The 19,647-nt window shown below is 50.9% G+C and overlaps 5 protein-coding genes across 5 annotated transcripts; 2 read left to right on the top strand and 3 right to left on the bottom strand.

Annotated features, from left to right (window-relative positions):
• Positions 1-433: 433 nt before the first annotated feature.
• NCS57_00641700 (uncharacterized protein) lies at positions 434-1,798 on the bottom strand (the record flags this gene model as incomplete). The annotated part of the gene is made up of 1 exon (XM_053056306.1): positions 434-1,798. One exon carries the CDS (start codon positions 1,796-1,798, stop codon positions 434-436), a length of 1,365 nt encoding a protein of 454 aa, XP_052915261.1.
• A 534-nt stretch (positions 1,799-2,332) lies between these two features.
• Positions 2,333-7,766, bottom strand: NCS57_00641600 (MFS domain-containing protein; the record flags this gene model as incomplete). The annotated part of the gene is made up of 10 exons (XM_053056305.1): positions 2,333-4,430; positions 5,729-5,908; positions 5,970-6,169; positions 6,222-6,433; positions 6,488-6,662; positions 6,713-6,807; positions 6,859-7,010; positions 7,063-7,223; positions 7,276-7,448; positions 7,538-7,766. 10 exons carry the CDS (start codon positions 7,764-7,766, stop codon positions 2,333-2,335), a joined length of 3,675 nt encoding a protein of 1,224 aa, XP_052915260.1.
• A 1,210-nt stretch (positions 7,767-8,976) lies between these two features.
• On the top strand, positions 8,977-9,933 carry NCS57_00641500 (IU-nuc-hydro domain-containing protein; the record flags this gene model as incomplete). Its single annotated transcript, XM_053056304.1, has 1 exon — positions 8,977-9,933. One exon carries the CDS (start codon positions 8,977-8,979, stop codon positions 9,931-9,933), a length of 957 nt encoding a protein of 318 aa, XP_052915259.1.
• Positions 9,934-10,838: 905 nt separating this feature from the next.
• NCS57_00641400 (uncharacterized protein) lies at positions 10,839-13,175 on the top strand (the record flags this gene model as incomplete). Its single annotated transcript, XM_053056303.1, has 3 exons — positions 10,839-11,275; positions 11,333-11,393; positions 11,502-13,175. 3 exons carry the CDS (start codon positions 10,839-10,841, stop codon positions 13,173-13,175), a joined length of 2,172 nt encoding a protein of 723 aa, XP_052915258.1.
• A 1,242-nt stretch (positions 13,176-14,417) lies between these two features.
• On the bottom strand, positions 14,418-16,162 carry NCS57_00641300 (uncharacterized protein; the record flags this gene model as incomplete). The annotated part of the gene is made up of 5 exons (XM_053056302.1): positions 14,418-14,513; positions 14,562-15,332; positions 15,399-15,517; positions 15,565-15,817; positions 15,866-16,162. 5 exons carry the CDS (start codon positions 16,160-16,162, stop codon positions 14,418-14,420), a joined length of 1,536 nt encoding a protein of 511 aa, XP_052915257.1.
• Positions 16,163-19,647: the final 3,485 nt, after the last annotated feature.

Raw genomic sequence — 19,647 nt, 5'->3', positions numbered from 1 at the left:
GAATCAGCCCTAGCTCTAGACTACGCGTATAAAAAACGACTTCGTACGAGGAAGCTCTCCCAAATGCGTTGCGCCTTTGAGTCGCTGGCGGTGAACCCCATGTCAAACAAGCATGACACGGCCATGCCAAGACGTGGCTCGCCAAAAATGGGTGGATTGCGGATTCGGTTTCGGTTTCGCGACGGATAGGACAACAGCCGAAGTCAATTGTGCAAGATTTATGTACACAATTAAACGATGCGAGATATGGGCTGAAACTGTACCCTGTTGGCACTTGTAAAGGCATAAGTTGTCGAAAATAGACCCTGTTTATTAACGAGTGGCTTGGAACTAACATCAGCCCAAAGGATTGCGTTGCATTCATCAAGATGAAGCGCCGCGTAATCATACGTACATACCCTAGTGTAAGCCTCGCAAATATCCCTAATTCAACCTATTCTCGTCCGATTTTGAGTTCGTACATCCACCATCCCGACACTGGCTGAATCGAGTCAAGTCTAGCCTTTAACTCGCCTTGAGGAACCTGCGGCTTTGACGCTGTGTCTGATAGCTCATTGACTGCCGTCGCCTTGTCAGGGGACTCTTTCGATGCTGAACCCCTGGATTCTTTTCCCGAAAGGCAAATGAGTCTCGAAGCAAACTCTCTTAGCCGAGCAACCTTGTTCGCCTCCCTCTTGGTGTCTTGCTGGATTCTCGCTCTTGGTCTCGCCGTCGCCTTTCCAGGACGTGGAAACGCATCTGGTATCAAGTCTCCGCTGCTCCAGACCTTGACGCCTACTGATCCGGCTACCATCCTCGTCTTGTATTCTGTCTCGTTTACGATGAGTTTGACAGGCACCGACACGAAACCCTTTGGAATTTCGTCAATGTCCACGTGATGGAATTGCACACCATCTATATTGCAACCCGCTCGCCACCGGCCTGTTTCGGGGTCCATGATGTCTTCGACAAGTCCCTTGGGATGGAGACAGCTCCCCTCGGGTGTCCAGAAGCAAAATGCCGATATCCATCCAGATAGACTATCGGGACCAGATCCGTTCTGTTCCCAGTGAACAATCTTGCCCCAAAAGTCGAGGATATCGGGATCCTTGGGATGGTCGAACGAGCGAACAAGACGGTCGAGCACTGGCCGCAGAAGTTTGGTGAATAGTTTCGCTTCTTCGCCAAACTCGGTTATCTTGTCAATGCGTTTGCGGATGTTGCGCCAGTCGTTCTTGGTTCCGAGTAGAGTTACCGATGGGAGACCACAGCATATACACATGGTGTAGTTAAAGTAGCTCTGCATAGATCCCATCATGAGAATCGCCGCAGTAACCTTGTCCGTTGCCTCGGTAGTCGTAAAGTCTGGCATGATCCATTTCCTCAGCTTGGGGTCGACAATATGTTCTTCCATCTTCTTGGTCATGAGGACGGCTAGTTTACCAAAGTCGACAGGTCCTTCAGCGTAGACCTTGACTTCCTTCTTGTCCTCATGCGCGACAAAGTGAGACCTTAACTTCTCGGCGTTCCTGTTGATGTAGAAGCTCAGCTGCGTAAGGATGGAAAACCAAACATCCTCGGGGCGGATTAGCAGGTGATGATGATTGCTATAGGCCCACCAGGCAGCGTTGACAAAACCGTTTGCCTCGGGAAAGATTCCATTTTCGGGAATGTAGTCAAAGGAGGATTGAATGATTTCCTTGCTCTTTTCAAACTCGTCTGGGCACGACTTTTGCAGAAGTTCGAGGGATGATGTCGCCACGCTTGCTTTCCTCCATGGGGTAGCTGGGTGATCAGCTGGATAAAGAGTGACTGGCATTTTAGGCACACGAGTATGGTATGGACAGAGAAGATGAATTGTCAGTCCTTTTTTGGCTAGGTGCTCCTATTTGAACGAACTGAAAGGATGTTGGTTGGGTGAAAGAAATGGCATGATTGCAAGAAACGAGGGGTCATTGTTTCGAGCCCTCGTATATATGAGACTCGCTTTAGTGGAAGTGGTTAGTCATTGGACCAACACCTGGTTGTAGGATTTGTGGCTGTGTTCATCCATCAACCAACACCAAGCGCTGAGCTTGACAAAGAAAATAGATCATCAGTCTGCACAATAGACCATAATGCTGAGAGTATTATTTAACAACAAAACTTCGTTTACATAAACTGCTGAATTGGACGCGTGTAGAGGTATTATTACGTTAACTAATAAATATAATACCTTACTGCAGGCTATAAGGCCAGACTCTTGAGCAGCGTCACCATATGGCTTCGTGCTCTGAGGTGGCCTAGCTAGAGATAAGTCAGGTATATAGGCCACGCTCGAAAAACGCCCTTCAAGCTCCAATTGCCTCTTGTTTCATAGAAAATCCAAATCTATCGCGCCCCAGCCGTAACCGATCACATCGTCATCCCCTACACCAACCTGCTGAATGCCATCCATTTCATCCCGGTTGATGGCCACCTGGCTCATCGCCGGGGGTAGGGTCTGCTGCTGGAGTTGCTGCTGCTGGTACGGTTGATATGGTTTCTGATGGGACATGGCCGCCCCTTGACTCTCTGGTCGCTTGTTATCATCGGATGGATACTCGACAAACTGGAAGCACGTTGATTTTCCCATCATCTCCTGCATCAGAGATGTCAGTCGTGCAATGCAAGGCTTCATCAAAACCGGTAGACTCTCTTTGCCTCCGTAAACCTCTCCTACAGCGTTTTCACCAGTGGTGGTTGCGCCTCCCGCAGCTCCTAGAGGGAACACTGCCTCATCTGAGAAGAAGGCCGCCATCCCGCCCGATATGACACCTGCAAACTGACGCACTACTTGCGCTGCTCGATGTGCGAGGCTCCACTCCTTTGGGAACGCTTCCAAGACTGACAGCGCGACCGCAACCTCATCCCTAGCTAGGAAGGGAAACGTCGACTGTGAGGTCCAGTTTGCTGAGCGGCATATTGCCACAAAGTCATACATCAAGACCAGACATATAGGCATAAGCCTGTAGAGCGTGTTGCAGTTGAGGGGCAACTGTTGCTGCTGGAAGAGCGCCGACGTGGCTTGAAGCTGGCGCTGCGCGAATTGCTGTAGCTCTTGCCGTGATACAGCTCCGGCTGAGCTGTTAAAGTGGTTCGGGTAGTATAACAGGAGGAGCAGGTAGTAGTACCGCGCGCTGAGCCAAGTTGTGGTGCTATGAATCGTGGTGTTATCGCCGCCTATCGGCGACATCAGACATCCTTGACTATGCCAATCCTCGATGGTCGCACGCAAACTACTCAGCGTTGCTCGCCTATCCAAGGGTGTCAGCTCCGCAATTTCAGCCTCTCTTCTGAAATGAATCTGCTCCAAGATGCGGCCTTCCAGCTGGCGTAGCTGGATGACGTGTCGGCTTGTCTGCAGTCTCCTGGCGTACGTTATTCTCTCTCCGCTGGCAAATTCCTCGACCGTCAGACCGGGAAACGGCACGTCAGCATTGTCCGGGAGAGCCACAGGCAGACCTTGTGACACGGCCATCATGCGATCAAGAGCGAAGATGCTCCAGTATAGACGGTGGCGTAACTCTGTTTCAGCTGGTGGATAGGTATTTTCATCTGCTGGTCGACGAGCCAGGCCTATCGTGATAGCCTGTCGTGCCGCAATTCCGACGATGGAGTATACTAATGCTCCAGCCGGGTCAAACAGTGAGTAAAGCGCTAGAAGCATCAAGATCTGAACCGACTCGATGCTGTCCCGGCAGACGCACTCTTGGATGATCTCGGCGTATGCCACCTTGAACTGTTTTGCCGTGTCTCTAGGGACCCGGCTGGCTCGCTCCAGGGTGGTGCAACCTATGGACATGACCAGATAAAGGAGAGTAGACTGGGAGTCACGAAGCCTTTGAGCAAGGTCACCCAGGGTCTCAAGATTCTCAAGTATCTTGGCCTGGTTCACAAAGGGGTATGCTCCGTTGACGTTCCGAAAGTAGGCGTCGACAAAGCGGCGAGCTGCCGCATCTGCTGGTAGACCGTGACCTGCCGCGAAGCTATCGGCATCTAGATCGTGTGTGCCCGTTGAGCTCTGATAAGATACTTGGCGGCCAGTCGGGTGAGCACTGTCGGGATCAATAGGTGAAGTCGCAATGCTTCCGTCGATTTGAACACTGAGACTCGGCGGCTCCAAACCAGAGTGCCCTGGCTCGGTGTGGCTCGGAAGTGAGCCAACTTGGACTTGAGCCGGGGAAAGATCAGATGATGACAATGCATCAAGCACGTTCTGACCTCGAGTCTGCCCCTGGAGGGTAGCTTGGTTCGTCGGACTGAGATTCAGCCGACTCCCAAGTAGGGCGGCAAGGTCAGACCCAGTCTCAATGTCCTCAATTCTTGCACCATGATGTGTTTCAAGGAGGTGCCCATTGATGTAATCACTGAACCATTGGACCCGTGCTCTCAACTGTAGTGCCTCGGCTTCAGGGGTAGCGGGTGGTGCACTATACGAGCAACTCTGACCTGCGCTGGCACACAGACTGCACGCGGGAAAGGTCCGACTGCACTTCTTCTTGAATGAACGACACCTGTCACAGGCAGGGATGGAATTTCGCCCTTGAGAGCTCCGGGCAGAACCAAACGGGCGGGGAGCAGAAGATGATGGTTCGGGAAACCGGGCTGGCGAAGCGGAGCGGACCCGACTGGCTCTGGTCGACGGTGAGTTCCGTCTCCGACGAGACTGATGTGTCATGTCCGAGGCTATGATGGATACTCTGCCCTTGTTAGGGATCTGGCGGAATGAAGAGCCACTGGATGCTTACCTCAATCAACTGCGCTCGGGTCGACCTCAATACTGGTCCTATCGAGGACGTGCTCTGCCCCCATAACAACCAAGCAGCGAGTACGGATACACTCCGAATAAATTTAATCAGTCCCCTTGAACGTATTTTCACATCATGGGCTTAAGAAGGATCTTGGGCAAATGGGACGAGATGAGATCAGAAAGTCATGGGTCTGGAGAATAACCAATTCTCCCCCACAACCGGAAGAAACATGTTCCGCCGAGGAGAACTACCCCAGATTCCGACAACACGGATATGACACGCCCTAACCCCCTTTCCAGGGGCGCGTAACCTTTGGTGGATCGGCCCTCATCGTGTGAGATGGGAGGGCGAGATGACGTGAAAACACGACTCAATGTTTCAAACATGTGGTAGAAAGCACGAGAAGCAACCAGCCGGCCGAGCAGACCTCTACTGCATAAGGTAGCGACAGGGTAAGAGCGCAAGCGGTGGCAAAGGGGCTGGAACTTTGGAGAGGGATGGGCACATTTAGGCGAGTGACATTAAGTAGTTCTCAGGCCAGGTGCCTAGATCACAGCATGCAACTCAGGACTCGAAGTTTTGATATTGGGGAGATGGTCTAGGATACGCGTTGGGCATGAAGGCAACCTCTCCCGTAGAGCAGGGGGCCAAGACGACCACTTCCCATGGTTCAAGGCCGTACCGACGCGCAGGCCTTGTGCGTTCTAACGCGCTAAATCTCGCTATAAAAGGTGCTTAATGCAACAATGTTGACTTGCTTGTGTGCTATCATTCTCTTTACTCCCCACAAGCCATGTCCACTCATCCGTTCCAGAGTGGCTCAACAATTTATGAATGGAACTCTCTTCCTCCTGCCAATCAAGCACTTAACCACTTCTAGTATCCGATCCAGTCCCCGATCGCCATATCCGATATGATAAAGGCCGCTACGAATATTCATGCCGGCGAAACCAGGTTAGGCTTTGTCTTCTGGAGACATGTGCTCCTTGTGCCCCTTTTCCTCAAGAAACACCTGGACCTGTGTGACATGCTTGCGGAACCTGCGAGGCGCGATCTTGTCTTCAAACATCTCATCTATCTCGGCAGGGGTTCGGCAGGCAATTTCTGGCAAGACAAAGAATCCGACGACGCACGAGATGACACCGGCGGCTCCGAAGCTGATGAGGTCAGTGATACTCTGGATAAGCACGATGAGAGTAAGCGGAAGGGCTAGCATACAAGTATCCCGTTCTAACACTCCAAGCTTTGAGCATGAGTGGAACCGTGTAGTTGAAGGCAATCCCGAGAACGAAAGAGCCCATCAAGGCTATAGAAGCAGTTCGTGCCCGCAGTCGTTGGGTAGGTATTTCGGCGACGTAAGAGTAAGATATTCCCGCCCCCCCGACCACACCATAATTGGACACGCACCCCCAGAATACCTGAATCGACGTTTAGTCATGATTCAATGGCACAACGACGGCAGCTACTTACCAAGACATTACCCAGTTGTTTGCTCTGGTAGTCGAAGGATCCAAGAATACCGATGGCGAGCATCGAGATGGCTCCGGCCCCAAAGAGGCCGATAGTAAGCCAACGCCGGCCAAATCTATCCGACATCAAGGTAGTTGTGAGAACGCCCAAAAGCTGACAAACAGCGAGCACGACCGTTACGGTGAAAGGATCGTCATTTCCAGCCAACTGGACTAATTTGGGTCAGCTACAATACACGGGCGGTTTATAGAGCTAGGTCAACTTACAGAAGTATGTGCCGTAGTTTTTGGTGACACTCTGTCCTGCCAGCTGCTGCATTGCCTTGGGCCAGAAGCAAATGAAGAGTCGCCAAAGGTGAATTCCTCGGAAGATTTCCTGATATTGGCTCTTATCCTCGGCCGTGGATTCTCGCTTGTGCTCGACCGTAGCGATGATGATGGACTGGGACAAGTCAGCTCGAGTCCGAAGCAGAGTAGAGGACCAGATCCCACCAGTTCTTTCTTTACATCGTAGCCCGGCACGCCTTTGTGTGTCTTGGCTAGCACCTTTTCCGCCTTGTCAAACATGCCCCGCTGGACAAGCCACCCTGATGTTGGTCAGCCTCAAAGTAAGTGATGCTGGCCATGGTCAAACTCACAAGGGCTTTCCGGGAGGCAGAAGAGGTTAATGAGGAGCATACCGCCCAGCATTCCCCACTGGGTGCGGATGGGAATCTGGAAGTTATACGGGTCCGTGAAGGCCAGTTGTCGCAAGGCCAACGGGGCGAAAATCTGCGAACAAACATACCAGCTGAGCCCATGTTAGCGGTGGCAACGACAAGGCCTGTAGCTAGGCAACTCACAGCATGTACGAGGTAGTCAGGAAACCTCGAATCTGTGTTGGCGCGTTTTCAGAAATGTAAACGGGATAGGTAGCCTGCATCATGCCGAGGCCAGCTCCTCCGATCAGCCTAGCGAAGAGCCAGTAGAGCCAGTTCGTGGCAGCGGACTCCAGGGCCACCGACTAGAAAGTATCAGCAAATAGGCAGTTATAAGGCGGATAGCTTGCAACTCACGACTGCGAGAGAAAGCCAGGTGATGTGCATAGCAAACCTGCGCCCAATCTTGTCAATGACTATCTGAAGGAGGCCTACACCGACAAATTGACCAGTCGATAGCATGCCTCCCCAAACAGCCACATGTGTAGGGTTGAGCTTGGTGCCCCCGTTGGACATTTGTCGAATGAAGCCTTTATTCGAGACAATGGCGTTCGCAAGCGCAAGTTTTTGAATTCAGAGTCAGACTGAGTTTGTAGTCAGTGGGGGGACAACCACGTACGGTAACCTTCCAGCGCGGCACTGAACGCAGCCATCATGCAGATCAAAGCTATACGCCAGTATATACGTAAAGCTTTCAGGATGGGCAAGTTATCCAACTCGGATCGCATCTGGACCGGATCGCCGTCTGCCAGCGCCTTGTCGATGGCCTTTGGAAGCTCGCCATTGTCGGATGCTTCGACATGATCGACAGGGTCTGCCTTCCCGTTGGACTGATCGGTATGTCGCATGGTGAATTGTCTCGCTGAAAAGGGGGTTGTTGCTGCTCGTACCCCGTGCCTTGGGAAGAAGCATGAAAGGCGTGAGGCGGGCGTGTTGACTAAATATGCCCGACAGCTCTTTAGTTCGGCTGGCCCTGATCGCGATGGACCATGGTATTGGCGATTGAAACAGTCTCTGGGATGGCACTATTCAGTGGTTGGAAGGAATCTTGATGGTAACGGTCACGTTGGATCCAAGCCGGGGACCGGAGCGCCTCCGACAAGGTAAAATCGGCCCCACAGCGTCCCGAGACCGGAGCGCGCCCGACTCCGCATGATTGAAACCGGGGGCACCGCCGACAGAGTCAACTCAGTGGCGAGACTCCAATGCTTGTCAGCCAGTGTCAATTTTCGTGAGAACTGGTCATAACCACCAGGGTTAGTCTGTCTTCCAGATGCTCCCTGGGTAACCGTAGTTCGATCAGTCGGGAATGAAAACTCTGCTTTCCCAAGCAAGGTGGCGTGTCGGATGCTCCCCGGTTCAGTCTACAAAGTGGCTACCCTAGACCTAGCCTCCGCTTCGAAACAATAACAAGAAGAACAATAATACTAATAATAATCATGGCTTTCCAGACTCCCCAAAAGTACCCTGAAAGGAGAACCAAATCAGGCCAGGACATCAATTGCCATCATATATGCGACATGTCAACAGGCACCATAACTCATGCCACATCCCATAATGCTTCGTACCAGCGAGACATCATGTGCTTGCCTGTGGCGGCGTTGAAGGACCATCAGAAAGGTCAGCCAGCCAGCAAACTTTGGTGACATCTGGGGCAGAAGTGGAGTAGTATCTCCGGTATAGTGAGTCGTGCGAACCGGGGAAGATGTGGGGAGGATGCGGGGAGAATGGAATAAGCACAGGATCGCGATTCAGGGGTCCCAATCCAATATCGGGCACTGCCCGACAAGAACCGGCCTCCACCCGACTCAGCTCATCCCTTCGAAGCGGTCGATTCAATTCTCATGCCATATACTTCCCATTTAGCACTACCTTGAACCTACGGGGGAACGGGAATTCACCAGACTGAGAAAGCTCAACAAACCCTCTCAAGGCAAACAAAAGGGTCCAAGCCCTACCAAGGACGGGCCAAACCATTCTCAACTCCCAAAATCTTGATCCTCACAGCCTGCGGCTTGCAACCGCCTCTCCTCAGCCGTTCTTTACTCTTCCCACACAATGGCACCAACACGTATCATACTCGACACCGATTTGTCCATGGGCGCCGGCGCCGATGTCGACGATGGATTCGCCCTTGCCCTGGCGCATGCCGACCCAGACATTCAGCTCGAGCTGATCACCACTGTCAACGGCAATACTGACGTTGAGAGCGCTACTATCTTGACTGGTGTCCTCCTCAACCGACTCGGCATCCAAAACACCCCCCTCGTCCGTGGTTCCGCTACCCCCATGATCCATCCCGATCAGCAACGGACCCCTGCCCCTCACGTTCTGGCGCAGAAAGAGACTGCGCGTGCTCCTACCCCGGGATACGCCCCCGTGGCTATCATTGAACACATTCTGGCCAACCCGGGTGAAATCACCCTTGTCGCCATCGGGCCTCTCACCAATGTTGCTCTCGCCCTACTTCTCGAACCTCGGATCAAGTCAGCTATCAAGGAGCTTGTCATCATGGGTGGCGTCTTCCTCGGAACCATGTACTCCCGCAACAAACCAGGAGAATTCAATGTCTTCTCGGATCCCGAAGCCGCCCGAACCGTGTTACGCTCCGGCATTCCTCAGCGATGGATCGGCCTCGACTGCACCCTCCGAGTTCGACTGAACATGGCAGACGCTCAAGAACTCAAAAAGTCCTCGTCAAGTTTCGCCGCCTTCGCTGGAGATGCCACCATCACCTACATAGATTATCAAGCTGTCAGGTTTCCGGGGAGGCCCAAGACAGACTCGATCCCCATGCACGACCCCCTGGCCGTGGCCGTCGTGTCACATCCTGAACTGTGCGAGTATAGGGACATGGCTGTGTCGGTTATTACCGGTGATGGTGAAGCGCGTGGCATCATGGTCGCCGACCGACTTGAGACCCCTTCACCTCCAGTCCCGAATTGCCGAGTTGCGGTCGATGTCAACAGCGAGGCATTCCGATCCCATTTCTTGACATTAATTCAAAAATTATAAATGCCTTTTCTTTCATGTTGAAACTCCTCCATAGACATAGATAATGATAGATTGGATTTTCTAATGCGCAAGCCGTGCGAACTCGGGGCATATCTCTCTTTTGAAGACTGCTAGTGAGCCGACGGGGGAGTTTAATCGCCTCCATCTTTGGGTAGCTTCCGTAGAGAGGATATCAGGGAGGAGCTATCTGGTTGGCATCTGCAAGGACAAAACCGGTAACTTACCAGTGAGCCATGCTATGGACTCTGGTTGGATGGCCTGGCTGGTGGACCAAATTCCTACGTCTGCCTAATCTCTAATTTATATGTCATCCTACCTCCTATAATCTCTCTTGTCATGATCTAGCAAGTAGTATGGATCATATTTCGTCAGGAGCATTCTCATGGATACGATATGGCGCATATCGCAACTTTTACCATACAGCACTAAGTAATCGTATTAATCAGCTTGAATTAGAGTATATGCTTATTAGGTTATTATTATATCTATCCAGTTCTTCGCCCAAAATCGAAAAATATATAAAGATATAACTGACTGGTAAGGTTGAAAGCAAGGCATACCAAATCTCATCTCGTAGGCTTCTTGCAGGCCACAGGCCCAGTCAGCATTGGTTGTCAACTGTGCGGTAGGCTGACTTTTGTCCTTGGAAGGCTTCGCTCCGCCAATGTGCAGAGCGCTGCAACGCCTCATGGTAACCAAGGACTAGATCTGCTGTCTCAGGCATGCCGACATGGGGCTCAGCCACCTTGTCCTTCGCTGATAAGATAGATCTGCGTGGTGGCTGTTCAGCTTTCAAGGTCTGCACTTCAGAGCCTGATTCTGTATGTAGGTATTCAACACCACGGACCCCACACGATGCCTTTCCCTTCCTCCATTTAATCGCTTCCTACCGCTCGCTTGTCAACATGGAAGTTGTCGGCGGCATAGCAGCCGTGCTCCAGCTGGTCCAGGCCGTTGGAAACACCGTCATCTATGTGAGCCAGGTCTACCATGATGTCCGCGACATGGACGACACCTTACAGGACTTCGACAGCCAGCTCGACGCTACCCGCATGATGCTTTCGGTCCTGTCTGACGGTATCCGACGCAGTGCCTTGGGCCAAAACACGCCACCTTGGTGGAACCAGAGTGCGTTGGAGGGCATTCTCAACAGCTACGACCGATCTTATAGCCGGCTCGGTGCCATTTTCGTCGAGATTGGCCGCCAGAGGTCATCTGCCACTGCTTTGAGGGCTTACATCCGGAAGAGGCGGTATGACGGCGACATCAGTCATCTCCGTCTTTCTATCGACACATACACCTCGGCCCTTCAGCTCCCGGTTCTCATTCAGACGATTCAAGGGTGAGTTTCTTTATTTCGCTGTTATTTATCAACTAGCCTCTAAACCAGATATGGCAGTTCCACCTTTGCTGTTCCCCAGCCTCCTACGGGAGACGCGGCCGCATCGTTCGATGAATTGGTACGCCGCATAGACAGTCTCCAATCCTCAATGGACCGCCTGGACCACGACCTCGTCACAAGAGCCCTTTGAAGAACTGATACACCGACTGCCATCTCCACCCAACAGGGGCGATCTGAAGACTCTCAGGCGGAACTGGATGCTGTCAAGCAGAAGGAGAAGCTCGACATGGAGAACGACACACGCGCGACGCTTGGCGTGCTGAAGGGTCTCATGGGTCACGTTAAGGACTACGCTTCAAGTATCGAGTCACCCTCGACGTCCTCTAGACTCACACAACCCTCGTCAAAGGCGAGGAGAGGCCATCGGGACACCATGAGAGCTATAACTAGCCCTGACTCTCGCAACAACATTTTTGCCAGCCCGGGCCTTGACTTTCAAGTTCGCCTTCCACCAACAAAACACCAAGATGTATCAGATTGGGCAGGCAACGTTTATCACGGAGATAACCTTTCATTCACCTCCGCGTCTTTGGATTCATCCTTGCCGTCAGTCGCGAACACTACGCAATCAGCATTGAGCACCAGCACCAGAGGGACCAGCCTTCTCGACGAGCTGCACGAGAGAAGGATCCAAGCGGCTGAGAAGTTCATGAAGGAAAAAATGTTTGACAAGGCAATCCCGCATCTTGAACGTCTTCTCAGCTCAAGCTCCGACCCCGAGTTCGCCCAGGGTGCGAGCCGACCAGTCCGATCATTGGCAAAGGCTCTTGTTTATTCCCAGAACGACGACAGCACAGTCGAGGGCTATTGTCAAAGGTTCCCTTCGATCAGGGCTTGGGTCGATGAGTATCGACTGGAACATGGCCTATACCTCTTAGGCCAGGGAAATTATGATCATGCCATTGTTCTTTTGCAGTCGTACAAGACAGATTCAGTTCTATCAAGGGGCAGTGTTGTGTCTTCTGAGGGCTCTGGGAATTCTTCGACCTGGAATATTGAGTCCCTTGAGCATCCTATAAATGTTTACCAGGGCCACCAGTTGTCTCCAGCTCGGTTTGCTGGCTCCAAGACCCGTCAGAAGATCCAAATCGCCCTCTATCGGGCACTATTGCGGTCCTCGAAGAGCATTGACAAAGACGAAGCCATCCCCATCCTTGAGCGGCTCCTGCAGTGGGAGTGCTTGGATTCGGCCGACAAAGGGGACACCCTCTCGCTCTTGGCAGAAGCTTATCGCTTCAAGGGCAACTTTGAGGATGCGAAATCCCACGGCATACAAGCTTGCCAGATCAAGATGGACCTTCTCGGTCGCGATCACGAGGACACCACGGCGTGCATCACGCTCATGGCCAACATTTGTCTCGACAACAACGATCCAGATGAGGACTTGTGGAGGGGAATGCTCTCTCAACACAGGCCTACTAACGGCGGTGTGTATACATCGCCACCAAGGTTTCCTGAAGTCCAAGATCGTCTCAGTTCCTGCATTCAAGAGATGCAGCGACTAGCAACCAAGAGCCCCAAGCAGGCCGCCAGGTTTAGAGTCAACTATCTGAAGGAGAACTATTGCCCAATTTTGAGCCAACGCATGTCCGACTCAGAGCTTATCGAGTGTAGAGACTGGACTCCAAGCCCGCAAGAATGCCTCTCCGACTTGTTCTTTTTCGACGAGTCTCTTCTCTGCTGGGACTGTCTCAGCAAACACATGGAAACGACCCACACGCTTGCTGGAAGAGCGGTCGGTGCCGCATGCTTCACGCACAGGTTCGGACGTCCGAGTGGCTTCACTGGCCTATCTCCTTTTCATTTCTTTGCGATGGCCGTCCCCAAACCTGGAAAATAGGCATCTCGACAGAGTGAGAACTGTGTCGACGAGATGGATGCGATCCTCAAGATTGCTCAGGTGGCAAACCCCGACAGTCAAATCACTTCTCGCATCATCAACGGAACCATGCACTACAAGAGTAAATCCAAGGCAGTATCTGCGTTGTGGGTGGCTGCTACTCATGAGAATCACGCGGTGGTCGACTTCCTGCTTTCCTTGGGTGACACAAAGGCAGCCAAAGGCAGCCAAAGGCAGCACGATTCTCAAAAATACTACATACGACCCTGGCCATAAGAGAGACATCGGACTCTTCACATCATTTGAGGGGCGGACTTCTCCTATCCCTGCTAGTCAAAGGCTCTCGAGACCGTTCCTTAAAGCCTTCGATGCCCTCACATCCGATGAGGCGCGTCGAATGCTAAGATCGCCAAGTCCTAGAAAATGGCCATGGTGGTTCAGTTGCCCGTTCATGGTCGGCAATCTTCTTGGCAAGTGTGGAAAAGGGAACTGGGATATACAATCACAGGCTGGAACAGGTGCATCCAGTTCACTGCTTCAGCTGTTAGTCCAAAGTGTGGCTATACCGTCATTGAATCCCTATCCATTGCTTCTTGGGTCAAGCGACATAGAGAAGCTCTTTTGGGCCCTCTGGGATCATGGATTAAAGGAAAACAATTTCCTTTTTATGATGCAGCCCATACGCACTACCATTGACAGCACCCCTTTGTTCTTCAGCCAACGAGTATGTGTTGTGACGAGGGAACACCTACAACTCTGGCTTTCTATTCTCAATCAGCTCCAAAGAAAGAACGTCAAGCTCGATGAAATGTCCAGAAGAATGCTAGAACAATGTTCCCAGAAGCTACTTGATCAAATTAAGCCATTGTCGTTGTTTCCCCCGACGGATTCCTGCAGGACTCTAAATCCCAAGGACATACGGAATGTCAGGAGGGGCCGGACAGTTGACCGAGCTCGAAATATGTGGATTCGAGCAGGGAGCTCATATTTTCAAAAAGAGCGACTGTACATGGTCGACTTGCTTTGGAATTTCCTTGATCAAATCCCCCGCTCCTAATAGCAATGGGACGACACGGGCTCTTTCAATCGATAGTCTTATTTCAGAGTTGAAACCCGGAAAGGGGTTCCGTCAATTTGATGTCATGCACACCGAGAGTCCTCTAACGACCAGATGATCGATGATCCTGGATGTTTATGAATACAGCCTAAAGTCTGCTTTTCCAAGCAACCAGCCCCAACCACCTAAGCCCGACGTGAGATGGCCGTAGGTATATCCAACTGATATATAAACCAGGAGCTATAGTGCTTCCACTCATGTGTCGGATCAATGAGGTTTATCTATCTCGAGTCAGTACAAGCTAACAAATCAGGGGGTAGTTCTCTCACGTCGTAGAGGCTGTACAGCGTCGCAATAGTCTTGTAAATCTCCAGCTTGGCCAAGTTCTTCCCCAAGCAGACGCGTGTTCCTCCTCCAAAAACAAAGTCCAAGACTTCGTGCATTCGGCGGAACCGCTGATTAAACAGGTCCTCTGCCTCACCATCCTGTTTGAGCCACCTCTCGGGGATAAAGGATTCAACTTCAGCACCAAAGACGCCAGGATCTCGGCTAGTAACCGCGGGATTCAGGCCGACCTTTGTCCCAGCTGGAAGAAAACGACCGTCTGGAAGGACGTGACCGCCCTCGGGGACGACACGCTCCGGGGCAAGACCGATGCCAGGACAAATCCGCATAGCTTCTCGAATAACAGCATCCAGATAAGTCAGCTCTTTCAAGTCTTTCCACTGAGCCGGAGTTTCCAGGCTCGCTTGATCAAGCTCAAAACAGAGCTTCTGCTTCGCCTCTGGATTCTTGGCCAAAAAGTACACCACAGCACGCATGGCCGAAGCCGTTGTGTCGCCTCCAGCGATTACCGTAGGCAGAAGCCAATTCACAAGCTGAGCGTCGTTGACCATCCCCGGATATTGCTCCTCCAGACCAAGATACTTGTCAAGAAGATGAGGAACGTTCTGGGATTTCAACCCCTTTTCGGCAATCTCTTGCTTGTATTCTGAGATGGCCCTCACCGCGTACATGGTGCCTGTGAGCTGCGGCTTGGGCCCGATTCGCTTGATAGGGTTCTTGTCAAGGAGATAGTCGAGCCAGGGAATTTGACAGACCTGTTTTTTTTTGTTTTTTTTTTCAGCAATTTCATCCCTGGGTTGCTTTGGGTGAACTTGACGTACAGAGGCAAAGTAACGCATCGAGTTGACAGAATCCTTGATCAAACCATCAACATCTTGCTCCTTCTCGATGAAACCATAGTGTCTCCCGAAGGTGACGTTTGCCATAGAGTCCCAAGCCACTGTACAGTTAGCAAGTTTGCCACGAAAGAACAAGGGGTTAACAAACACCAGCCTAGCCAGTCGTCCATCATGCACACTTTGCCCTTTGATGGCCCATCGACAAACTTTTCGTTGAGCTTGGACGTGAGCATGTTGATTGCAACGTCCAATAGGGGCTCGATGTCCATGAGTCGACTCATGGAGAAGAACTTGGAGATCGGCTTGATTTGTTGTGCATGCCATGCAAGATCCCTGGTGTTGAAGATGTTGGCCAGCCGTTTGCCATTAATCAGGACATCGTTGATCATGTACATGTCACTCTACAGTACCCATGTTAGACCCCATATATAATGATGAAAGATTCATACCTTGACCCAAGCCTTCTTTGTTGAATACACAGTCTTGATCATCTCCGGGTCGTTGAGAATGATGGCATTGGGGCCAACCCGAACAGCAGAGCCATATTTCTTGTGCCATCTGCGGTTGACACTGTCGATTCGTCCCGGTATTACAGCGGCAGCACGCCAAAGATCAGTAAACTTCGCAACAAAAGGACCTGGGAAGGCCCTCAGGGGTGAAAGAAATAGTTGCCAAAGTACTACCAAGCACAGTAGAACTGCCCCTATGCCCAATACATGGCTGTATTCCAGCTGAATGAGAGCCATTGCCTCGCCTGTCTACTCAAGTTTGAACCAGGCTGGTCAGTAATGAGGGATAATAGACACTACAATTTATACTTACCCAAGTGCCTCATGCCAAGGCAAGTCGATCCCGCAGTCTCCATCTAGTCATGCCTCGGCCTCCGTATGATCCTCGCATGCACGGTTGATCAGATCCCCATCGCGTCATAACCACAGCTTTCAGCCTATAAAGATCCTTAACATGCAGTCTATACCGTACCCGGACCAATAGCCGACGATGCATCATGTATGTTTGAAACTAGGGCTTGACCAATTCCACGCTGCGATTGAACGCTCATGGGGTCATAAAAAAACTTGAGACACCAAGACGCCCGCGTCAGCTAAGATAGGAGAAATATTTATAGTCTAAATATAAGCAAATAAAGATATAAATAAAGGGAATAATAATATAATTACTTTTTAATACTATTTAATTACTTATGGTATTTTTCTTAAAAGCCTTAGGCCTTAGACTTAGTCTATTTTGCCGTGATAGCTGTAGAGGGTTGGTTCAGTGTCTCATGTTTTTTGACGACCGTGTGACACTCAACCGGGGAGCGGGAAACGCGTCATTCCCGCTGCGGGCCGCTGCAAGTCCAAGCCCGGCTGCAGGCTGTCGGGTACATGAAAAAGACTGGCCCTGATTTGGTCAAAATGGCGGTGCTTGCAACTCTCCAAGGCTAGTCCCTGATGTTATTGCCGTATGTAAGACCAAGGGGTTCCAAGGAGGAATGCATGGCGAGGCAGAGCACTCCGAATAATTGTCGCCGATTTGCACTTGATGCAGCCCATTGATCGCCTGCCCGTAGGAGAAGAACCTTATAAAGAGCTTGAAATCATCTTGCAGAAGCTGAATCCGCAGTCCAGCCGCCAACACGTGGCTGTTGCGGATGAATGGGAAATACGGGGCCACTGATAGCCCAGGCACTTGGCATTTAGGCAAAAGAAAAGTTTGTACGAATGAGGCTCTATGAATTTGTGCTACGATAAGGACGAGGCTCTGAATGATGGGTTGTGAATGAGGCAGCACCTAGGTCTCTCACATGAGTTGACAACACCTGAGTCAACTACTAAATCATTGTCTCTCCCTCCCATGAGGCGTCGTCACTCGAATGAGTTATGACTCCTTCAGCCTCTTGTGATAGTTATATCTAAAATCACTGTCCTTGCCCTCTCACAGGTTACGGCGTATGCACCACGCGTCATCGGTTGGTCAGATGACTAGATCAACTGTAACTACAGGCGCTTTGCTGCACAAGAGGTAAGTGTTCACTGCCACAGAGCTACTTCACGTGATATAACATAGAGTCGTTCCATTTATCGAGCCTCTTTGACCTACCTAAGTTGAATAGGCTTGGGCGTTGAGACTAACTGGTCAGCATCAATAGCGTCTTGGTGAACAACCTCCATCCCCTCAAGGGGGGCTTGAAAGTATGGAAGTCGATGATAACTAATTCAACCGCAATTGTCTCTAATTGAAAAGCCTTGCAGAGTCTTCACGGTTTTTGGAATCCTCAAGCTTCAGCGGCTCGGGATGTACCTTGCTTAGGTGCCCCTGAACAATGCCCAGATTTCGGAAGGAACAATGGGCACAAAGAAAATTGCTCAGAGTAGTAGTTGCGCTTGTATAAATGGAAAGAGTCACTTTCACGAACTACATGTGAGTAATGGGTTCCCAATCAAGTGTGTGTTCCTCTCATGCTTTCACACGACCATTGTTCGTCAGTTGATATCTCACTGCTTCATCCTTTAAAGCAGTGATACGCAAAGCACGACGACATGCGCAGTATCAACACTAGTATCCAGGAAACTATAAGACGGCGGAAGCTCAACACAATCTGCTACCACTTCTCTCAGGTATTCCAAATTGAGCCTTCTCATCCAGCATTGCCTACCTTCACCCAGAGTCATCACGACGCATACTCTACCATCCAGAACTAACCGGCTCAGATCGAACATTCTAATCATGAGCGACCTTCCAGAACCGTGGGAGATCCTGATCCCCATCCGCGAAGTCCCCAGTCTGCGAGTTCTATGCAACGCTTTACGGCACCAAATGAGACCGCGTCGATTCACCATTCGCGTCGACAGGGGCAATTACTCAATCAGAGGACACTTTCAGAACCCCAGTCGGATCGCCTGGGCGTTGATGCAGGCTGGCGCCTGGCAGCCCCGTCCGCAACCCGGTCCTCCTCTCCGGGACCCCCTAACTCCTCCACCTTGAGACGTTGACTGTTCATCGGGGCACACTGCTTGACCTATTTTCCGATGGAATTTCCCGATCAATCGGGTTCGACTCATGAGGCATCCCCGTATCGACACTGTTCTTTGACCACTTGTGCTTGACTGGAACGCCAGAGGAGGAAAGAAACGAGGCTTCTCAGATGCAAGGTTGAGTATGGCATCATACCGAACGGTTTCAACCTGTCTTGGACATGAGGCTGAACACTCTGCAAATTGGGAGAGGGGGGGATAAAAGGTGGGATTTTGTACTATGCATGGTGCGAATATGAAGGAGTGTCCTCTGGACAAGCGTTTGAGCTCAGTGAAGACGTCGAGCAAGGCAGAGGAGACAATTGCATAGCTCGAAATCCTCAGCACATAGCGAAGAAGCCTTGATCGATTTTTTTTGCTTTAATTGACCCTGTTCCTATTTTGTGGTACCTGAATGGCAGAGTTGACGGCTTGCTGCTCACCACCCTTTCGTCTTGCAAGTGCTGCAAGCTGAGTTGACTACGGCGTCGGTAACTGACACTTATCACGTAGGCCACAACAGGCACCTTGAATTAATCACCAAGAACACCTCAAGTTTAATTAAAGTCTTCAAAGTGTAAGTAAGCCCTCCAAGGTGGTTTCTTCAACTATCCTGATGTTTGGATCATGGTCACCCAGTTTCACTCAACTCAAGGCAGAGCTTATCCAGACCCAAGATAACTCATTCACTTCAGCAACGAGGTTTTTTCTTATACGATGAATAATGTCTTACGAACGAAATAAAGACTGACCTAATGGTAATCTCACAGTATTTGGCCTAAACAGCAAACCTGACGCGCGGGGTGGATATTTGCTTTGCGCTCAAGGTGTTCGGCTCAAGTTTAGAGGACAAAGCATATACATACATGCCTAGATGGCTTATTAACACTTCTACTCATAATATAATGTGACCTTCTGATAATATTTTACTGTGTATGAACAGGTAGAATGAGTAATTTGGTCGGCTCACATCCCCCTAGGCTCCGAGACCGTATACCCTACAACCACTCACCGCCCATGTTCGCCACGTAGGGAGTTTGAGCTTGTAAAGTTGCGATTCTTTATCGCGAAAAGATTCCAGGTATACTAACCTATCAAGCCTCTTCTCAAATGCAATGCGTCGTTCAATCAAGCAGACCGTTGAGTCCACCTCACGTGGCCAACGGCCCTCCGCGATGACCGCTTCATCCGCCAAATACGGCGGGGAGAAAACACGA

The sequence above is a fragment of the Fusarium keratoplasticum genome, chromosome 4 (assembly GCF_025433545.1).
Source record: "Fusarium keratoplasticum isolate Fu6.1 chromosome 4, whole genome shotgun sequence".
Lineage (NCBI taxonomy): Eukaryota > Fungi > Ascomycota > Sordariomycetes > Hypocreales > Nectriaceae > Fusarium > Fusarium keratoplasticum.
This window is presented reverse-complemented; position numbering and strand designations above follow the sequence as displayed.